Below are 23,770 nucleotides of genomic sequence, written 5' to 3' on the forward strand. Positions count from 1 at the left end.
TTGATATGAGACTTACGTCCTGTGTGTATTAGTTCATTTTCACACTGCTATAAAGAACTGCCTGAGACTGGGTAATTTACAAAGCAAAGAGATTTAATTGACTCACAGATCTGCATGGCTGACTGGAAAGGCCTCAGGAAGCTTATAGTCGTGGCGAAAGGGGAGACAGACACGTCTTACATGGTGGCAGGTGAGAGAGAGAGAGAGTGAAGGGAGAAGAGCCCCTTATAAAACCACCAGATCTCCTGAGAACTCACTATCTCGAGGACAGCATGGGGGAAACTGCCCCCATGATCCAATCACCTCCCTCCCTTGGCCTGCGGGGATTACAGGTCCCTTCATTGACATGTGAGGATTACAATTTGAGATGAGATTTGGGTGGGGACACAGAGCCAAACCATATCATTATGGAACTGGGGGTATTGGTACATCCAACCATCTTTTCTTGCCTGCTTCTCAGAGGGTCAATTTTAAAACTATTTGTATCACTTGATAATTACAGGTAGTATACTTTTTGGAAATGGTGGGCCTAACAAAATTATCACTTTTTGCTCCTCTTGGAATTTTGCCAATAAATTATGTCTCCTTTTTCCTTAATAAGTCAAACAAAAAACAAAATAAACACCTTTCGTTGAGCTATTCAACTTTTGACTTGCAAGTTTCTTTACTCTTTGACTTCATCTTATTTAAAATGATTCATGGATTTCATCTTTCAGCTAGATAGTTCTCACTGCCTTCTATAGTAGATTGGAATGGCCTCCTGCCTGTACAAATGGTGGCTTTTTAGAATGTCTCTTTCCCTAGTAATGAGTGTTGCTTTTCTCTTGCCACACCTTTCCTTGTGCTTTCCCGAAATCCCCTTACTCTCCAAGAACCCAAGCTGTAGAATTTAGCCACTTTATCTTAGGAAAACAGCAATTGCCTTTCTCCAAGTGGCAGACTATCTTCTGGTCTGTGAAAGTCACCTCTTAGGGAGGGAGGCGAGGTTTCAAGGAGGCTCACACCACAGAGGTAGCATTGCCAGCTGCCTCAGTGGACAGATGTGTGTTGGCATGTTGGGAGGCCACCCCTTTACCTGAGAACCATAACAAAGTGAATATGGAGAGCCCGCCTGGGATCGTCACAAGCTCAACCCCATAAAGTGTTTTCTTTTCTTTTCTTTTCTTTTCTTTTCTTTTTTTTAAGAGTAGTAGAGATGAAGCCTAAATTAATTCTGGTAACCAAATGTATGTTTCTGAAAGGTAGCTGGCTTTAAAATAGCATATATTGTAATCCGTGTTTGTGCAGCAGTTTACATTAACGAAAAGCACTGGTTTGTGAATGGAGGATTTGGGTTTTGAAATTAGATACGAGGGCAACCTTGGAGGGAGGGGATAGGCTTTAATTTTTTTTTGGAGGCAGCCCTTGAGGCAGGTGCAGGGAGTGAGTAATGTGCCACACAAACTATGCAATTTAGCCAATGAACGCTAGGTTTCTCCTCAGTCCTATAGTATGGTTTCCCTGCCTGTCAAGAGCCAGCTCAACAACCAAACCCAGATTCCAGGTGTGGTATTCCACAGTCGTTCTGTAATTTGTAATCATAGAAACAGAATGTTCCTCCTCTTATTTCTTCCCTGCCAACAGTTTCTGGGTGGGTGAATGTCAGTAGCTTGAGTTATTTTTAAAGAGGAGAGGTGAGGCTTGCCGTGCAAAGCTGGGAAGAGGGCGTTTGTTTGCAGAGCAGAGCTGACATCAAAGTGTAGATTACTGCTCAGTGGCTAGGCACTTGTCCTGTAACAGGTAATGTTTAACGTGCCAGTCTCAAAGATCACAGAAACAGTGTATGCCCGGGCATAAGATAGCACAACCGTGTATGCTCTGGAGGACTGAAAGGCTGTACAAGCCCTATGTATTTTTTTTCAAATATACATATGCATGGGTCTTGCTACCGCCTCTTTTGCCGACTATAATTGGACTTTGAAGCTTCGAAGTTATAGCATAAAAATTTGTAACCTTTGTCTGAGAGAGAGCTCAGCTAAGCAATCACTTTCCACTTCTTTTCACAGGATAATATAAACGTTTTCTTGAAAGCTTGTGAACAGATTGGATTGAAAGAAGCCCAGCTTTTCCATCCTGGAGATCTACAGGATTTATCAAATCGAGTCACTGTCAAGTAAGTTTCAACAGTTTGTTATATATATATATTTAAACTTAGGGCTTATAGCTTAAGTGAAAAGAATTGCTGAGAGTTCATGATTACAGAAAAATTCTTCCTCTCTCTGTTTTCCTCTGTTCTTATTCTAAAAGAGACTGTTTTAAAAATGGCTTAGGGACTGTGAATGTGAAGCTGTTTCTAACTCATAGCATGGTCTTACTATAAATCTCTATACCGACCAAAATGGTTGTGTTAATATTTTAATACGTGTCCAACATGGTAGTGTTTGGTTGCTAATGTTGAGGATACTTATTATACTTATAAAGTGAATTTAGGGATTATATTATAACTTGCAGAGTAATAACAATCTTTAAATTTTTAAAATATATTTTGAATTAAGACATAATTATTAGCATAAAAATTAGATAGGACAGTGATAAAAAAGAATCTCTTAATATTGTGAAGGCAGCAGTGCCTGGGACCAACATGTAATGCCAAGGACCCTGCCAGCTGTGGCTGACTTTTAAAAATGAGCTGTTTTCCACGATTTCAATAGTGTGGATGAGAAAGTGAAAGTGGGGGTGAGAACATGTATGCCAGTATCTTGTTAGATTTTAGGTAGAAAATGTTGTTTGTGTGGGAGTATACAGTTTCAGGAAATCTGGTTTTAAGCTCTTATGATATTTATTTATATTTCCTGTAAATCTAATTTGCTTTCAGGCAATCAATAATAAACTGTGTTACCAGATAAAGCTGACAGGAAAGTTATTTAATTTATAGTAACTATCTCTTTGTCATCCTGCCTCTTAAACCTAATTAACATTTTTTTTTGCAAGGGAGAAAATAAACACCTTATTCTAGCTATAGAAATAATGAAAATGGAAAAATCAGTTTCTACCAGTTCAAAGATTTAGCTTATGTGGTTAATATCCCTGTGTAAAACCTTTAATAGTTATTTTTAAAATTGGATGACCAATTATTTTTTCTGAAGAAAAATAACCAGCTATGTAAATATCTTTGAATAGTACACATTGTCTTCTAGCAGTACATAGAACAGCCCCAAACCCAGGTAGGCTTAGTTTTCTAAAGTCTAACAATATATGTTTTTAAATGAACACTGTTTTGAAGCTGCTTCTAGTTCTGTTGAATAAGCTTTTCTAAACTCCATGGTAATGAAATGTACATGGGAGGGATAAATCTGCCTGCATTTCTGACTAATCGAAAGATAGTTTAGAGATTCTAAATTTCATCACCAAAGTGAAATGTTTGCTTCTATAGTATGTAGGAGTCATGTTTACTTTCCATAAAAATTAAATATTTGGATGTATTTATTTTTCCTTATCAGCATATTTCTTCATAAGGCCTATCTGATGGGCAAAGAAACTTTAGACTTTGAAAGTCTTTTCCTTAAGTTGTTGATGCTTGTTAAGCGTTAACGCGCTTCCCCCTAAAATCATGTACTCTGTTTTGAAAGTCTGTAGCCTATATTTGAGTAGGCTAAGGACTAGGCGAAACATGTTTGTTGGCTCCCAAGTCCAAGAGTGCTTGCCTGGAGCCTGTTTCATGAGATGTTGGGCCTAAAATGTTTCAGACAAATTAGTATCTGGGTTCAGCCTTCAGTGAAATTACTGACAAACTGAAACTGCGAGGTCACGTAGTTATAGCCGTAGTGAGAAGTATGCAGAACAACTTGTTTCAGTGGAAACCACAAGTTCGTCAAAGCAAGGTGTGCCTAAGTAGTACCTGTGAGAATGCCTGAGTGGGAACCTTGGCTTCGCTTGAGAACATTTCTCCAGATAATTCTATCTCATTGGACCAAAAAGCAAAGGGGTCAACCCTGGGTCTGCTGCAATGGAAGCACTGGAGCCTCCCAGATGAGACACAGCAAAGTGGCAAAGCAACTTCTTTAAAAATGTTGTCCAAGCTCTTATGCCCTGAGATAGCTCTTTTACTAAAAGAACCAGATTTAAAGAAAAGCAAATAATTGCTTACTAAATAGTAATGCGTTTTAGCTTTCTAAAAATATATAATGTGGAGACTCCTTTGGGTCAAAATTCTTGTCCTATCGTTATTGTGGATCAAAGGACTTGGAATTGGTTAGATCAGTGGTTCTCAACTGGGGGCAGTTTTGGCAACCAGGGGATGTTTGGCCACGTCTGCAGACACTTCTGGTTGTCATAGCCGGGTGGGGGTGCTGCAGGCATCTAATGGATCAGGGATGCTGCTGAATACACTTTAATGCATGGGATAGCCCCCACAGCAAAGAATTTTCCTACTCCAAATATTAATAGTACTGGAGTTGAGAAACTCTGGCTTTAGATTTAGAATTTCTTGTTTATTCCCTCCCTGCCAGCAAAATAGTCATGTGGAAATGAAGGATACTGTCTATGACCCCTTTGACACTCTACTAAAATATAACTTATTATATGCGGACACAATTTATGCATTTCTGTGTTAGCGTGTTTATTGTCTGTTTAAGCGGGAAGACTCATTGTAACTTGTCTGAGAGTGTGGTGATATGTGTGAGTACTTTGAAATTATTTTGCATATCTGTATGCATTAAATTTAACAAGGTGTAGCAAATGATTTGATTATTTAAAATGCTGTATTACAACTGCCCAGACTGCATCTACCAGTGCATAGACTTGTTGTCCTTCCTGCAAACTTGATCTAATCATGATGCATACTGAGAGCAAATAGGAAAGGACAGTCGATATCCTCCGTGTTGGCAAATGTGAGGAACTTTTTTGTTAGTGGTCAGCGGTGATAGTTGCTGTATGGAGCCCAAGGAGAGTTGTGTGTGTTGAAAATGAATGGCAATAGCAGAAGCAAGTAAAGAGCTGTTGTTAATGAATAGTTTCAATAATCCAGGACTCCAACTATTTTTCAATTTTCTAGCTATCTGAAATTTACAATTTAATTCACAGTAATAACTTTTCACCAATCAGAACCAGAGTATTCTCCATATTTCTGTAAATTATCCTATTATGTGTTCTAATTTTCTAATAATTCTTTTACTTTTGTAGGAAACAGTAGTTTTAATTTTTTCAAATATGTTTGAATTATTCTATTTATTTAGGGACTACGTGTATTCAAGCATCAGGTGACACCTTTAATTTTGATATTCCTGACTTAATGGGTAGGATCCAACCTCTTTTCTTCTCGGAATGCTAATAAGCAAATTTATGATTTAGTCTCCATGAATGGTAGATTGAGATCTACCCCAGTCTGAGGCCATGAAATCAATCTTTTGTGTGGATGAAAAACTGGATCATTATTCTTAACCATTTACTAAACATCCATACTGAGCACACACTCTCCACAAAGAACACGTGGTGAAGTTCCCACAGAGCCATCTGTGCAGGCCTTCTGTAAAAAGGCTGTAGGAGATCAAGCATAATGGCCCCACCAGCCTGCCACAGCACACTGGAGAGCTCCTCTGGCAAGTGTCATGGTCTTTGTGGAGTCATCTGGTCGTTAAGAGAGATACAGAGCAATGGCTTGTATTCGAAAGCAACTCGACAGAGTAGCCTAGAGGTCCTGTATTGGAGAACTTGAAGTTGGCAGAAAGGTAGGGTTTAACCATTAAAGGTTTTAATTTTATATGTCTAGCAATTTGACTCAGAAACTAAGTCTTGTATTTAAACCATTGCTCTATATATCAAAAATTTTAAGCTGAGAAATTGAACAGATTGTAAACATGTTTCCTCTTTCCACCCCCTTACCATTCCAATCCAGTTTTTAGCACGTCTTCAGATACATTCTGTTCATAATATCCATTACAGGGTGGCAATGACTTTGAACACTATTTGTCATGCAAGGAAATTCTTTTCTAGTATAGACTTACTCTATTACCTACAGGATTGATATTTGAAGTATAAAATATAACTTTAAGTAAACATTGATATTAAGTGAGTTTGTTTTTGTAAGTCTATTAAAATGAAAGTACAGAAATTAAAAATCTATTATCTTTACACATGATAGTTGCCAAAGGAACAGTAGTTGGAATCAAAATTAGTGTTAACATATTCCCATCAGGAAAATAAAAGAGTCTCAAAATGATATTTTAAGGATGTAACTGTTCGCTAAAGCTTCAGAAGAGTGCTTGATTTTGTGGCAGAGCTCTAAAGTCATTTCTTAGGAATCAGGTTCCCAGATGGCACTCTGTTTTAACAGTCTGCCAAATTGGGCTTGAGGTATGAAAGTGTGTATGTGTATTTAAGGTTTATTCATATAAGTAAAAATATACCTAGTTTGAATTATTTAATTTTTGCTTTTTAAAATAATTTAGACCTAGTTTTACTTTTTTTTTTTTGCAAGTACATGTCTTTCAAATGAGTTTCTCAATATCTTAATCTTTTTTTTTTTTTTTTTTTAAGCAAGCTTAATGATATCCAAACTTGGACCTGCAACTTGAGCATAGTGACTTCCACTTGTCAACTCATGTGACTATTTAAAAATGTACCCTTTCTGCCAACTATTAGAAGAGCATAAAACGAAAAGGAAGTTGATTGCATTGTATATATCTCTATCCCATTCAACCATTCTCTGTTGTGAATTGCTTCCTGGAAGGGGAGGAACATTAATTCTGGGTGGCTGAGGCTCTGTTTAAGACTATCAGCAAAAATGTATGGTCAAATGTGGAAATGCTCTTTAATGACAAAGTTTGTATATCTAAGAGTCCTAACTGCAGTGAAAGGTTGTGGGATATGAGGCAGGTCTGATGCTGGGACAAGCCATGGAATAATTGAAGTTTTGTCTGTATCTGTTTTTCTCCATTTCTAGTTCTTAATCTGTTTCTCAGATAGCCACGTTTCTGAATGTCAGCACTTCTTCCTTTGCTCTCTACTCCTTCAAATCCAAAAAAGCCCTGGGGCCTTACTCTGTCTTGGCCTGCTGGATGAGCCTTCATGCTGTGGACTTCCCTGGCCAGGGTCTACATCTTTAAAACTATCCTATCTTACATTCATTACTCCGAAGGGTTTCACTTGGTGGCCAATCTAAATAGCAGTTGACATGAGACCCTTCATGGGAGAATGCAAGTTGTCTGTCTCCCGTGATCAGTTAGCATTTGTTTTACAACAAGGGCCTTTGAAGGGTTAAACCAAAGAGATATTTTTGTGGAAGACATTCTTCTTTCAAATGATTATCTGTAGGGCTGCCTATGTTGACCTAATCCAACTTTTAAAATTGCTAATACTGAAATACCTGTAGTTCACTCAGTTTTTTTTTTTTTTTTTTTTTAAATGTGAGCTTTACCAGTAACCAGAAGTATTAAGCATTGTTTTTCTGACTTTCATGTTCTATTCTGGCCTGATTTGAGTGATTATTTGTGTGAGAGTATAGACATTGGGGGTACGTATGGTTAAATCTATTTCTGGAGCTACAGAGTAGAAAATGGCACTTTATCCAGTAAGAGGAAATTTTGGTTTTAGAGAAGTCATCACTTGTTTGTTATATAATGAGCATTGATTCAGCATCTTCTATGTGGCCTATACTTACACAGACATAGATAAGATGGAGACCTGCCCTCAGTGGGGTTCACATTATGACTGGGGAGATGGCCCTGTAAATTCACAGCTGGAATATATTATATAAAGATAAATGCACAGATTTCTCTGGAAATACAGAGATGTGCAGTCATTTCATTTTTTTAATGAGGAAACTCATCTAATTGGAGATGACATAGGTTTCTCATCTGGGTTTTCAAAGGACTTTTTATTTCCTCTACATCTAGCTTTTCTAGAGACTTGAAACTATTTAAGGACAGGAAGTATATATTATTCCCTTTATCTCCTTGGTTCCTGTTACCATACGTCTTTACGTGTTTATCTGAAAACTGGATTTCAATTGCAAAGACTTCCTGGATATCTTAAAACCAGGCTTTGAAGATGGGGAAAAACCTGTCTTAATCTTTGCCAGCTCATCCTCTTTTTATTCTCGTTATTCAAATGCAAAGCAAATCTGGCAAAGCCGTCACTGAACTTTTGGTTTCAGTTGCCTTTTACTTATAGCAGAATAATGATAATGATATGACATATTACAACATAATCTAAAACTTACACAGTTTAAGAGGAGCATGTGTTTCATTTCTGTATGTAATAAACTAAAATGGGAACTTTGGACTATGTGCCTTTCAAGGTAGTTCAAAGTTTTAATAAATCTTTGTGCTGATGTGCCAGTAATGTTAAGAATGCTTAACTGACATTTAAATAATGTTTTTTTACATGAAGTGTCAGAAGCATTTCAGTGTCTTCATATCACAATCACTGATCACTTTTTATCTTGTGAAACAACTGTAAAGTGTATACTTGAGACTTTCAAGTAGAAAAATATGGTGGTTATATAGGTAGCTGGAATATCTTGGTAGAAGCTCAAGAGCAAAGAATAGAACATTTTAAAAGCAGGAACCCATAGGAAAGTAATTTTTTATGAGAAGTCATCAATATTACTTTAAGAAATTTTGCCAACAAGTTTACAGTAAGCCTCATTCCTTCTAAAGTCAAGTTACCTGCCTTAGTACTTTTTACCTTTGTCTAGTATTAAACATCAAAGTCTGCCCTCCTCCTCAAAAAAAGTCACATTGACTTTGACTTTAGTATAATTAGAAAACATTTGAAGGATCTGAACACAGAGAAACTTGAAGATTTCTTCACAGTTTATTTGAGCTGTTTCTACTAAATCCCAGGCTGAGTTTGTCACTTTCCAGGAAGGAACAAGCACATTGAGCAGATGTATATCCATGGTTGTGAACAGAATCATCTCTGATGAGAGTAGAGATTTTGGTATTCCCTGACTTAGGTTTAATCTTGTCATATCAGTTAGTAGCTGAATGACCTTAGACAGATTACTTTTCCTCCCTGTAATGGCTTTGCTTCTCCATGAGTTTAATTTTATGGCAAATAATTATTTATTGCTTTCTGTGTGTCAAACTGTGTGCTAAACTCTGGTGATAGTAATTAGACAGTTGTAATTGCTTTTTGCTTGGAACTTGGCAAATCATATCACTTGGGTGATACCCCGACCTCACAAAGATGTAATGATTAAATGAAGTCAGGTATATAAAGTATGTAGTGACTGTAAATTAAGTGCTTCATAAATGGTATTGAATTATCATTCTGAACATTTTCATAATTTGACTTCCCTTGTTTTGACTTTAAGAAGATACGTGTCTCCTGTAGGAAAACATGGAGGAAAAAATCTGGCCTCTGGCTACTTTTGCTTGCAAACTACAAGCTCTTTATTTTTGAGAATTTAGGCCATTTAAAACTTATCCCTTTTCTCCATTGGGAGCAGATATTAAAACAAATGAGTTTTTTCTGACATTTATGCTTAATCAAATTGTTGATAAAATCAACAATTTATCCATTTTATTAGAATAGCAAAGATGGAGACCAGAGAACAGACAGCTAAGTTATTTGCTCTTGCCTCTGTATATATGGGGCCAATATAATTGAATTAACTTTTTTGAGACCAAACTTCTGTATTTTCTAAAATCTTTGAAATTTTAAAATCTGATTTGAATGTTTACTTAGAAAGTTTTATTTCCCTTACTTTTTAAAATCTAAACTAGTCAGTGACACCAAATCAAATCCAAAGCTTCACATTGTTTATTGGTTTATTTTTATTGTTGTTCCATTTTTTCCCCTTCATTTCTTTGAAAAGTGGCATTTTGGTCATAAAGAGGTTATCCTTTAGATAAGAAGCTATTATCTGAAAGGTTTTTGTAGAGCTTATGAATATTTTTCTTTTTGGAATAGGTGTTCAAAATCTTGTCATGACTGAATTCAAATGTACATCGCAGTCACATTTTCCTCTTAGAGAAAACTTAGCTGCTCCTTTTGGACTTCTCTCATTTGCTTTATTCAGTAAAAGGCTATTACACTAACAACATGAAAAATGTTGATTATGTTATTTGAAGTGTTTGGTTTTTTACCCTAGGCATTAAAAAATTATAAATAGCAATAGGTACTGTGTTTGAGATGAAAGACATGCTTATTATTTAGTTCCAGTGTTACTTGTATACAATGAAATGTCAAGAAACTAGGAAGTACAATGTTATGTCAAAATGCATTAAGATAAAACTTTTTTTTTCTTTAAAAAAGTAGAACCTGACTATCAAATGTTAAATAGAGTAGGCATAAATGTTTTTTATTGGCTGTTTAGTGTTCTTTTTTAGAGTTTAGGTTAATGGAGCCGTTATGTTTTATGGGTAATTGCCCTGGTATGGTTTCTGTCATGTTGAGCAGCAGTCCTGGGTGGCATTGGTTGTTGATGGATTTATTCTTTGTTTTTCAGAGATATGCATTTCAGGATGCCCCTACTAACCTGGGAGGCAGGATTTTGTGTCACTTTATCTTTTAAAGAGCTTGGTACTAGTGCTTCAGACACCATTGACCAAATATGCACAGTAAACCTAAGAAAACATCTTCCCAAAGAATTACTGTAAAACATTTAATTTAAAAAAAATGATATACTTGTATACTCAGTAACTCATACTAACATTATTCTTAAATGTAAATGATAGATTTTTATAGTGTAATAAAATCTCATTAGATTAAAAACACATGTTGAATCACCACACTGCAGATAAGCCAATTTTTCCTAAGCTGTTAAAGGAAAAAGTGGGGTTTGTGTGGGCCTGGGAGAAGCACCTGCTTTGAATTAAGCTGTGTTTGTATTAACCACTGTCAATTTAACAAGGGTTTGCTCTCTGTGCTTTGAGCAATTTGAGGGAGAAGTCCCTAGATAATTATCAGGTATTACCGTTGTTACTATATTTCACTGTTTCATTGCATTATGGTAATACTGATGGCTGTCAGTTGTTTTGAAATGCTTTTTTCTGTGTTCTATTTAATTTACTGATATATGGAGAAAATCATCGAAGGAATTAGTGTATCTTGGTCAACAATTTAACCATTCACTAGACTTCTTTTGGCTTCATACTGAGAAATAAAAATCTCTAATCCATAGTTATTATTTATCTCATGCTCAATTTTGTGTATATTCACTTATAAAATGCCCAAGAATAGAGCACACACACACACATTATTAAATAAGAACATAGATTTCTGAGGCCTCACAGAATGATGTGCCAGATCCTGAAGGTCCCTGAATCCTTGTTTTGGTGATGAATTTTTTTTTTTTTTTTTTTACCGAAGGGGCCTGGTCCATGTCCTGGAGGAGAAATAGGAGCGGTATCATTAAATATGGGTGTTTATGCTGAGTTATTAACAAATAGAGCTTTTTGTCCAGGGTAGATAGAAGCAGCCCAATGCTGATGGGGATGCGGGTGGGTGGTGTGGGGGGCTTGGCTAGAGCCTCACATACTGTAGTCTTGCTATTAAGTCCTCTCAGTTGTGAACCTTTTGTCTTGTGCCTTGTCAACAGCATCCACTGAATATCATATTCATGATGGACAGATCACAAATCTTGTGTGTACATAAGAGAAATAAAACCTACTCATTTCCTACCTTGATCTTAAAGCCAAAAGTGGAGAAGCAGAAAAGCATGCTTAAGTCTTAAATTTTGCTTTTAGGTCTTAAGGAACAGAAGTGATGGAGCGTGCAACTCTAAGGGAATGCTGGATTTGGAGTGATGAATAGCAACGAGGTTAGGAAATCTGTATTATAGCCTCCAGAGTATCTCAGAAATATTCCTGTCACTGTGATGCAATTAAGTTTAGACAAACTGGAAGATAGGAGCTTTCGAACACTGTCAAGAGATTTACATAAATTATTTCTAAACTAGTAACAGCCCAGCCAGGTATTTCTCTTTTGCTTCACATGCCTGAATTGCAATGAGGCAGAGAAGAGTAAGTTGCTTAGTTAGATGACCTTGGGCAGTAGTGAAGCTAGGTTTTTCATTCCTGGGGTATCTTTGCCTGCATGCTTGTGCTTTTCCCAGTGTGTTGTCTAAACAGACTTAAACAGACTTTAAAAATTTGCTGACATTCTTTAGGGCTATGTGACTAAAATGGTCATGAGTTACTTTTTAACCAGGCCAGCTATACCCAGAATGGATTTGTGTACATGATTGAGAATACCTTATTTGATACGTGGCAAATATCTTCGTACTATGATCTTAAGTTTTTTTTCCTGAGTTTGTGAGCTAAGTAACTTTGAGTGGATGTATTACAATGTGCCATCAAGTCTCAGATCATTTATTTTATTTTTTTAAGATCTCCTAATTTTAGGAATGTTAAATGAGAACGTGTACCTTAGAATAGAAGAGATATAGTACACATATGGTCCTCTAACACTGTCTAGTTGAGAAATAATAGAGTATTTGGATTTTGATATGTGTTTGTAAATGCCTTTATAGGTTTTATGACTTTCATGCAGATATTTATGAATGTTCCATTGTATTTGCTGTGATAATGGAACATTCTTGTTAAGTGCTGAGGATTGTAAAACCTTACTAATCTAAATTGCTTGGGATCATACTATCACACTTTGACCTTTATAACACTGGCCTGAAACCTGTCTTTAAAAATAGAATTAGTAAATATATTTTATTTAGAATAATCTCTTGTTTACCAGTTTTTGATGCTCTATTTTACTTAATCTTGTTAAAACCAAACTAAACTGTTTCTCTGTCCTCCAAATGTCCTTGTCCTTGGCTGGGAACAAGTGGTCTTTAAAAAAGAAAACATAACATGGGATATTATTTTGTTGTAATTTAGATCATTACATATTAAATTTTATACAAAGAATTAAAGATTATTAATGTGACGTTCTATTCCAGAGACCAAATTGTAAGCAGAAAGATAAATTGCAGTAAAAGTATCTACTCTATTGGATTAAAGAAGAAAAATTACTTCAGTAGCAGGATTGCCCAGAATCCTGCTATCAGTGTAGCTATTGGAGGGTTATAAACAGGTGGTAAGCATAGCACATCAAGGGTAACAATAAATAGTGCAGTCTAATTCCAGTAAGATGAAACTCTTCTCTGGTTGCAGAAAAAAGAGTGGGGGATCAAATAGTGACTCAGAAAAGCAAAGCCCAAGAAATGACTCAAGTACAGAAACACTTCAAGAATTTCTTAACCAAGATTTATAATAAATGAACTTATCATTTCTTACCAAGCCTTTAGAAATAATTATTTCTAACTTACCAAATGATTGCCATTTATTAGAAAGAAGAAATATTCATTAATCTTTCATTTCGTGAACAAGATGCTTTAGATTGCCAAAGACACATGAAACTAATAGTAGCCCAAGATATGAATATACCAAAAGAAGACAAACTTTAAATAACTAGTAGATGGGTTAGATGTGATAAACACTTGAGTTTTAAAGCTATTAAATGTATAAGCGAAGGAAAAATACTGCCTTTGAAAGAGTGAGTGGAGAATAGAAATAAATTGTTTGAATGTTTTGCTTTAATGCCTTTTGTAATCTTACAACCACTTTATAAGATAAGGTGGTTGACTGAGTTTACAGGTATGGAAACTGAGATGCAGGCTTAGTGGCTTGCTCAAGGTCACAGGCTTAGTAAATTGTGCAAGTGGAAACCCTCATATGACTCCAGACCCAGTTCTGTTTATCTTATAAAATTGTCTCTATGTCCAAATGAAGGATATGAAGACTAAATGAAGGAATTCTTTTTTTTAACAAAAGAAAACCACGTTAACGTATACCTGTCAGACATAGTAGTAAGGAAGTTCTAGAGATATGGGGGTGTTTGTAATTTTTAGAAGCTATGGGTGAGAATTTACTCAGACTTTACTGAGAGTTAGAGTGCTTTAAATAAGTGCTTCTCAAACTTCAGTGTGCATATAGAACAACCAGGGATCTTGTTCAAATGCAGACTGATTCATTAGGTCTGGGGCAGGACTGGGATTCTGTATTTTTAATGAGCCTTCAGATCTTTCCAGTGAGGACCACATTGTGTAACAAGGGTTTAGGTAATAAAAAGTAGTGATCACGTGGTGGAGTGAGAGTTTAATGAAAGTGGTGGGGATGTAAGTCTTGAGTGTGGATCTAAAGAATAGGTAGGATTTAAATGAGAAGTTAAAGACCACTGCACGTCCAAAGGCACAGAGGCAAGAAGTCCAAATCAAACATTTCACAGAGTCTTCTGGAGGTACAGCATTGAATAAAGATGAGTTAAATAAGGTCTTAGCTCTTCAGGCCTACATTCTGATGGGGGAAGCTTAAGGCATGAGTCTTTAACGGGGGTGGGCAGATTGGAGGCAGGATGAGAGTTAGGTTGGGACAAGCTTGAGTGAGGCCTGTAGTATCCTGGCTAGGGGATTTAAACTTTATCTCATAGGTAATGGGATTATTACCAAAAGCTTTTGGGCAGATAGTTAAAATGTTAAAGTCAGAGACTTAGAAAGATAGTATAATCAAGTAGCCTACACAATGAATTGAAGGAGAACAAGTATGGTGGCTGAAAGAGAGGTAAGGTAATTATTGCAGTCAATGAGTGTGGTGATAGGGAAGCCAACTGCTGAAAGCAGTGAACATGTAGATGAGGAGACAGATGCCAAAGATGTTTGGAGTAAGACGTGATGAGGATTGAGCCAAGTGAAGGAGAAAGAAGAGTTAGCTTTTGAGCTGTGCAACCATTAACAGAAACAGAAAAGGTAGCCGATTTGGAGGCAAGATGGAAATTAAGTTTTTAACACATTGTGTTGGATGTGACAGTAGAACATTCAGATGGAAATACAGGTATTGTCAATATATTTAAGTAGAAATCAGCACTGGCTTTGTCGATTTGGGAGGCATCTATGAAGCAATAATAGTCATTTGTAGGAAAACAAAGTCTAACTTTGAAGAAGTGAAGGTGGAAAGACAAGTATTCCTCATTCCCTTTTTAAAAATGAGCACTTCCTGGTGTTGCTTTTTTGTTTTGTTGTTTTTCTTTTTTTTTGCCTATGCTTTCTTGCTGGTGTAAAATGATCACTGCTGACTCCAAAACCAAGCCATACTTTTTCCAAGCTGTTTTCTTCTCTAGCAGACCGTTCTTACCCATCTTTGCCTTTTGTTTTACTTTTTTTTTTCAGCTTTATCGTAGTATCATTTACCTACAACAAAATGTATTCTATTTTGTGGACAGCTTGAGTTTTTGTAATTAACAGTTGGGTAACCATCACCATAATCAACATATAGAACCCTAGAAGTTTTCTCATGTCCCTAAGATCAACCTCTTACCTGAACTTCAGCCACAGTGTAATTCATTCTAGTATTGCTTTTTCTAGAATATCTTACACAAGGAACGTACAGTATGTAGTCTGTTGTGTTTTATCCCTTTCAATTTGCATACTTTTTTGAAATTGATTCATGTTGAGTAATTCCTTATTACTAAGCAGTGTTTCCAAATGTGGGTTTGCCATAGTTTGTTTATCTGCTCACCAGTTGATGGACATTTGTGTTTCCAAATTTTGGCTATTATGGATAAATACTGTTAGAAATATCAATTGTCCCACATTCTCCTCAACATTTAATATTATCAGTCTATTGAATTTAGTCATTCTACTTAGTGCGTAGTGGTATTTTATTATGATTTTAGCTCACATTTTCTTCATGACTAGTGATTTTTGAGTATCTTTCCATGTACTTAATGGCTGTTTTAATATGCATTATTTATCTGAATGTTTTCAAATCATTTGTCAACTTCTTAAAATTGAGTTGTCTTTATCTCATTGAGTTATAAAACTTCCTTATATATTGTGATTAGAAGCCCTGTGTCAGATATATCAGTTATCTTCTCCCAGTCTGTTACTTGCCTTTTTGTTTCACAGTTTAACTGTCTTTTGAAGAGCAAAAGATTTGAGGAAATTACCATTTGGTTATTTTTTCTTTTATGATCCATACTTTTTTGTGTTTTGCTTAACAAATATTTGCCTAACCCAATGTTGCAAAGATATCATCTAATCAAAAATAATGTGAGGTGATAAGGATTATGAAGAAAAATAGAGCAGGGTGAGGAAGAGAGAATGTCAGGAAGGTACTTTTGGATATAATATTTTAAGTATATTTTTAGATAATCCTCTTCAGTAGACTTAAAAACAAATAAAACTAGCTGTTGGAATTAATGTTGTATGCTAACAATATCATTAAGAGTTTTGGTAAACTTTATTTGCAAAAAGCTCACTGAGTTGAGCTTTCAGTGTCTTTTAAAGTTCTCAGCAGGGAAAGAACACTCTATTCTATAAATGTTGCTGGGAAAACTGGATAGCCATATGCAGAAGAATGAAGCAGAACCCACACTTCTCACCATATACAAAAATTAACTCAAGATGGATTAAAGACTTAAATGTAAGACCTGAAATCATAAAAATCCTAGAAGAAAATCTGGAAAAACTCTTCTGGACATTGGTCTAGGCAAAGAATTTATGACGACATCCTTAAAAGTAAACTCAACAAAACAAAAAATAGACAAATGAGACTTAAATGGATTAAACTAAATAGCTTCTGCAAAACAAAAATAAATAAATAAAAATAATAGAGTAAACATATAATCTAAATAATGGGAGAAAATATTTTCAAACTATTTGACACAGGGCTAATATCGAGAATCTATAAGGAACTCAACAAGAACAAAACAACCTTGTCAAAAAGTGGGCAAAGGACTTGAACAGACATTTTTCAAGAGAAGATATATAAGTGGCTAACACATGAAAAACATGCTCAACATCACTGATCATCAGAGAATGCAAATTAAAACCACAATGAGATATCATCTTATACCAGTCAGAATGGCTATTACTAAAAAGTCAAAAAACCTGAACAGATGTTGGATGTTGGTGAAGATGCAGATAGAAGGGAATGCTGATACGATGCTATTGGTAGGAATGTAAATTATATGGAAAACAGTATGGAGTTTTCTCAGAGAACTAAAAATAGAACTACCATTTGAGCCAGCAGTCATCTATCCAGTATCTACCTAAAGGGAAAGAAAATAAAAAAGATATCTGCAGTCATGTTTATTGCAACACTATTTATAATAGCAAAGATACAGAATTAACCTAAGTGTCCATCAACAGATGATTGGATAAAGAAATGTTGTGGATATGGAGATTAAATATATATATATATATATATGCGCCGTGGAATATTACTCATCTGTAAAAAAAAAAAAAAAAAAAAAAAATCATGTCTTTTATAGCATTATGGATAGAACTGGAAGTCATTATCCTGAGTGAAATAAGTCAGAAAATAAAATACTGCATGTTCTCACTTATAAGTGGGAGCTAAACAATGCCTACACGTAGATATACAGAATGGAAAAATAGATTCCAAAAGGTGGGAGGGGAATGATGGTTGAAAAATTGCCAAGTGGGTACGATGTGTGCTATTTAGGTCATGGGGACACTAAAAGTCCAGATTTTACCATTAAACAATATATCCACATAAAAAACTTTACTCGTATCCCCTAAATCAATGAAAGATAAAAAGTTCCCAGCTATAATAGAGGCACATTGAGGTAATGTGAATAATAATTCACTAAATTTCTATATTACACAGTATGTACATATTTCAAAACATCTTGTTGAACAAGATAAATATATACAACTTTTGTTGGTTAATTAAAAGAAGGCACACTAACTTCTGAAGGTTGGAGTGCATTTGTGTGTACATGTGAGGTCCTCTCTCCTCTGCACGCCTGCCCCAAAATCTGGCAGGGCACCACCTTACATAAGGCTTGTGTCTTTCACATAGATTTCACCCTTCCAAGTGAGTGAGCATTCGACTTTTGTTTTTCTTTTAAGACTTTTGTATGATTTCAATTCCAGGAAGCTTGCTCTCATTCAGTGTTTAAATACTATTAATATTTTGACTCTTGATTTTTCTAGAGATATCTGGTGATCAATCTACTCTTATCCACAAATCTTTTGTGTGTACCTGAACCATGCATTCTCACTCATAAGCCCACCATGACTCCCACTCACCCACTGCGGCAGATCCAAGAATGCTCCTCCAATAAGAGTTTTATGCAGTTCTGCCTTCTGGTTACTTACTGCTTGTTCAGTTATGTTAGTTATGTTTTCATTTCCCTTCCATACAAGCGTTGTCAACCAGTTAGGTCAGCTTTCTCTTTTCTTGCACCCCCAGCGCCCACCCCGCACAGCCATTCTTGGAGGCCAGGCTCATCTTGCCTCATCTGCAAAGCCATCTCTTACTAGGAGAGGAAGCCAGGTGCCTGGGTACTGGTCCTGGTTCAGCCAATACTGACTATGTGGACTGTGGCAAGTTTTCTTGCTTTCTCTGTCTTTCCATTTCTTTAACTATAAAATGAGACACAACAATATCTACTGCATAGGGACCATCGTGAGGATTAAAAGAGTTTAGATGCCTGACAAATAGCAAATATTTAGTAAATGTTAGCTATTTTACTGTTACTACTGATACTATTTCTGATTAAAATTTTAGACAATTCTGTTCTCTGAACTGCCATGCTATATACAATTTACATGAGTTTTTTCTATTTCATTTTTTACCTTTGTGGTAGATTTTAAACTAATAATTCTTAGTATATCCAAAGCTAGACTGAATTAAAAATACATGGTGAATGATGTATCGGGTAAGAGCAGGAACACTCTCAGGGAGCAAAGAAGATCTGGGGATGGGTTCTCATCTGCATAGACTTGCAGGGAATATGTGATGGGCACGAGGCAAGATGGGTACACCGAGTTGCTGATTTGTTTTTTTCTTTTTTGAATTTTTTTCTCTTAGATAGGGACTAATCTATATATTTTTCTCATAGGAATCTTAATTCCATTACGTTTGCTCCATTTAAAACCTTAATTTCTGATTCCCAGTAATTTTTCATTTAATAAGATGTAGGTAAAGATGATTTTGTAGCTAAAAGTGTTGCTGCGTCTTAAGAAAGTGTTGTAAGGATGTATTTCTCAAATGTGGACTAGGCAGTATGGTTTTAGCCTTGGAGGAATAAGGCAGAAGGGAAAATAAAGGAACAGTGTATGAGGAGAAGGAAAAGGGAGAAACTCACCAAGGAGGAAAACAGCAGCGTGTATGGAGGAAGGGAAGGGCGGCCAAGGGACTAGAGCAGCTTGTTTTGCCAGGAGAAAATGGTGCGACTCAGGTGACATTCCTATAGGCTCAATCTGTTCTACCTACAATAATTCTACCTACGATAATTCTACCTACAATAATTTTACCTACGATAATTCTACCTACGATAATTCCAATCGCAGGGGAGGAAGGACCTCTAAAGGCCCTTACCCTTTTATATGGAGAGGAAAGTTTCTTTTTTTTTTTTTCTTTGTTGTCTGGTATTTGGGATAAACCAAGAAGTATATGCCAATCTAAATTTTAAGGCATGGAAGGCTACAGATTTAGAGATAATGATAGCTCTCTCCATAATTCTTGGATATTTTGATTACTGTAACAGTTAAAAACATTTGGATTTATTCTTTATGAACAGAAAACAGTGTTCTTAGAAGGAATCAGATGAATGGAAAAATGTTTCTGTGTTCTTAATCTGAAATATGTAAAATTATAGAATATAGAATAGCACACTAACAGTTATTCTTGTTTAATCTAGTTCATTATTAGGAATGATTGTTTTTCCTATTTCCTTAAAGACTTGCTTACAAATGGATCATTTGTCCTCTTAATTTTAGTAATAGTTGTATTAAAGAAAATTATAGAAATAGGAAAGACATCATCTTACAAAGAAGTTGTAGTAAGTCATTTTGTCTAAGGGCCTCAAGTCTTTTTGAAGTTAGTTCATTCATAAAATCGTGGGAATTATAGAATCAGGAAGGACTTATCTTGATCAACCTTTGAACTTCTGTATAGTCATTTCCCTTGCCTCCGGGTGCCTTGTTCATGATTCTCTTCCTCGTCTCCCACTCCTGAGTCAATAATTTGACAATCTGGTATTCGATCCATTTTTATATTCTATTGAAACTGTAAGAAGAAAGTTGGAATTATATGGTTTGAAAGCTGTTTTTAAAACTTCGTGGAATAGCTTTTCTTGAATGACTTTGATAACATACCCATTTTTTGCTACCAATGACCTCGATTGTGATTTCAAAGGAATTTTAGTTTCTGAAGACTTTAAAAAATTGACATAGGTTTAGGGAGAGATAAATATGGTGTTAAAAAGTTATTAGCCTTCAACAGCTCTGGAGCACATTATCGCACAATTATAATCGAGTTAATACATGGGAACATCTAATGTTCAGAGTGCTTCGTCATGCATGTCATACAGTTGATGTGAGTGTTCACTGTTTTATTTGAACTTACCAGAAAGCCTCTGAGAGAGAGAGGCTCTCTAGGGACACTAGTAAAGCTCTAGGTTGATATTCCTATCAATTTAAAAATTGTAGCATGAATTGTTAACTTGAGAAATGTGCATTTTTAAGAAATGTTCCTTTGTTAAGAGGTAAAAATCAGAATACCAGAGCTGGAAGGTACTAAGGACATAATCTCATTCAGGGCAGTCCTTTTGCATATGAGAAAAGTGTCAGATGAGGTTAGGTGGTGTTTGCAATGTTAGCCAGTGAGCTAAGTTGGGGATGTGGATGGAAGTCCCACATCCGCAGTCCAGGTGTAGTTATTTTCACTGCATCTCATCGCCAGCTCAGCTGGAGTAGCAAAGGACTTGAATGAGGGCACTGTTCTCCCCCTGCCCCCAGTGTTCACTCATTTCAGTGAAACTGTCTATACGAATGGTACTTTATTCACATTTTGCTTTATTATTGTAGTTTGGATTTAGGAATCTGAATAAAATAAGGCTAGCCTTAAATTTTAAAGACAACTTACTTGCTTTAACCAGCAAACCAGAATATGTTATACTATTCCGCATTTTAGAATACAAAGAAGAAAGTTTACCAATGACAATTAAATTTTTCTTCCCAGCCACGATATATTTTTCTTCATTCGTGTTGCGTACCTATTTTCAGAATGTTGGTCTGTTTTCCTGTTTTAAATCTGGTGCTTTAACTCTATTTACACAACACTGTTTTTGCGGAAAATACTTTGGTATTATAATTCTCTGTAGGGTTTTCCAACAAGGTGGAGTTAAATTCATGTTCATTTAATGTTTCATCACATTCAGATAAATTATTTGAATGTTATTTATTTCTGATTTTCCCTTTTTTTTTTTTTGAGATGGGCTCTCACTCTGTTGCCCAGGCTAGAGTGTAGTGGCATGATCTTGGCTCACTGCAAGCTCTGCCTCCTGGGTTCACGCCATTCTCCTGCCTCAGCCTCCCGAGTAGCTGGGACTACAGGCACCCACCACCACACCCAGCTAATTTTTTGTATTTTTAGTAGAGATGGGGTTTCACTGTGTTAGCCAGGATGGTCTCAATCTCCTGACCTTGTGATCCGCTCACCTTAGCCTCCCAAAGTGCTGGGATTATAAGCGTGAGCCACTGCACCTGGCCACTTCTGATTTCCTTAACTGGGAAAAACAAATTAGAGATTAAGCAATACAAAAATATCTCTAGCCTGGTTTCTCACTGATTACCCTTCTTCAGAAACTACAAGAATGCATGGTATTGTGAGGAAATTTTAAAACCAATGCAAGATAAGTAACTTATTTTAATCTTCTGGAAAGGATTCCTTTAAAGCTGTTTGTGGTTGACTTTTTAGACCTCTTATGAAAGTAACTTCTTTGGTGCTACTTGAAACATTTTGTTCTGTGGACTCAAGATCTGTGGTATTTATTTACTTATTTATTTATTTATATTTTTTTGAGATGGAGTCTCGCTCTGTCTCCCAGGCTGGAATGCAGTGGCGTAATCTCAGCTTACTGCAAACTCCGCCTCCCAGGTTCAAGAGATTCGCCTGCCTCAGCCTCCCGAGTAGCTGGGACTACAGGCATGTGCCACTGATCTATGCTTAGGAATTCTCTTCTGGATCCCTTGGAGTGTTAGTGCTTATGGAGGGTGAAATAATAAACTCAGTGACCTTCCCTGTCCTTTAGATCCCTGGACCAAGGCCTGCTGAGAGCCAGCTTCATGTGTAGTGATAGTAGCAAATCGAGTGCCTTTTTACAGTGCACCCTTAAGCAGATGTGAGCACCGTGAGGCATATTGAGTTTTTTTTAAGTCAACACTTGAAAATCATTGGCAGTCGTTCCCAGGCTTTTCACTTTGAGTTTCTTTGTGCTTTTTATTGTTTGTCTTTAATTCTAGTTGGGTAAGGCTCGAGGACTTATGTTTCAGTTAAACTTTTTTCAGAGAAGTAGCTAAAGTCGTTGAAGCTGTAGTTTCAGTTCAGACGTAATTTTAACTTTGGTATATGGCTAGGGCAAGGGCTTTTAATCATTAGCATGCATCAGAATTACCTGCAGGGCTCATTAAAACATGTATTACTAGACCCCCAACTCTCCCAATATTTTAGAAAGGTCCTGGAGGCATCTCTGTGGAGGAGGTGAAGGATATAGGGCAAGACTGGAGGCTGGCAGGAACTGAATGACATCTGAGGAAGAAGAATAAATTCAAGAGATATATAGGAGCTGGAATTGATGGGATTTGGTGATGACAGTTTTTGGGAAAGGGAGTTGTTTGGCTTAGGCCTCAGCTTCTGACTCTGAAAGTTGGGGTCTCCTCACCCAAGTGCACGCTTAATTAATCTTCAAGCCTGTACAACCAGGGCAGAGCATGTGGAAGGATGTGCAGGCTTGAGGATCAGGTGATGCATGCACTTAAGAACTTATCAAACTAAATTCTGGAGAGAGATAATGACAGTGGCATTCTAAAGGACATAGCTGAGAAGTTTCCTGGGAAGTATTAGCATAATTGGGTTGGAACTAAATATGGTGAACAGGAGATAAGGATGGGGGGAGAACTCATTTGATTCATTAGTTTTTGGAAGGTTTTGCAAGATAAACATGAAATGGGAACATTGAAATAGATGGCAATCAATGTAAACTAGTCTGAAAGACATCTGATTGAATGTATATTGAACTTGAAAGTTAACTGAACAGCAGGATTATATTAACCTGAATTTGAAAGCCAGTTATATTATTCATTTGAAGCATGTCCATTCTTTCTCAATGGTTTATACAAGATGATTGGTGATACTCTAATATTCTGAAATTCTAAGTGTTATATGGAAGCCTTAATAGGAAGTACAGGTGTGTACATGTGTGTATATATATATCAAATCAAGGGTAGTTATGTAAATGGAAAAATTGAGATAACACATCCTGTTGACTTTCCAAAGACAAGTAGATTTACACAAGTTATCAGAAACAAAATATTTAGTTAAAAACAGACATTATAATTTATATTTTTTATTGGGGGACCCAGCCCCCAATATTTCAATGTAGGTTATTTTCTATTTTCCCTAAGTGTCGGCTGGTCTGATAAATAAATGGAAAGAGCACAAAAGAGAGAAATTTTAAAGCTGGGTGTCTGGGGAAGACATCACATGTCGGCAGGTTCTGTGATGCCCCCTGAGCCGCAAAAACGGCAAGTTTTTATTATGGATTTCAAAAGTGGAGGGGTGTATGAATAGGATGTGGGTCACAGAGATCACATGCTTCAAGGGCAATAAAATATCACAAGGCAAATGGGCAGGGCAAGGTCACAAGGCCAGGGTGAAATTAGAATTACTGATGAGGTTCCCTGTCCCACTGTGCATGCCTTGTCATTGATAAACACCTTAATAGGAAACAGGGTTCAAGAGCAGAGAACTGGTCTGAT

General features: G+C 36.3%; 1 protein-coding gene across 8 annotated transcripts in view; it reads left to right on the forward strand.

Annotated features, from left to right (window-relative positions):
• The window catches only part of LMO7 (LIM domain 7), a 217,731-nt gene that overhangs the window by 115,223 nt on the left and 78,738 nt on the right, over positions 1-23,770 (forward strand). For 4 of the 8 annotated variants that reach the window (XM_050766419.1, XM_050766421.1, XM_050766426.1 and 1 more), the window contains exon 4: positions 2,046-2,152. In XM_050766419.1, the coding sequence (XP_050622376.1) occupies positions 2,046-2,152 (107 nt within the window). The other 4 variants (XM_050766424.1, XM_050766420.1, XM_050766422.1 and 1 more) reach the window with 4 other exon arrangements.

Source organism: Macaca thibetana, chromosome 17 (genome assembly GCF_024542745.1).
Source record: "Macaca thibetana thibetana isolate TM-01 chromosome 17, ASM2454274v1, whole genome shotgun sequence".
NCBI classification, from domain to species: domain Eukaryota; kingdom Metazoa; phylum Chordata; class Mammalia; order Primates; family Cercopithecidae; genus Macaca; species Macaca thibetana.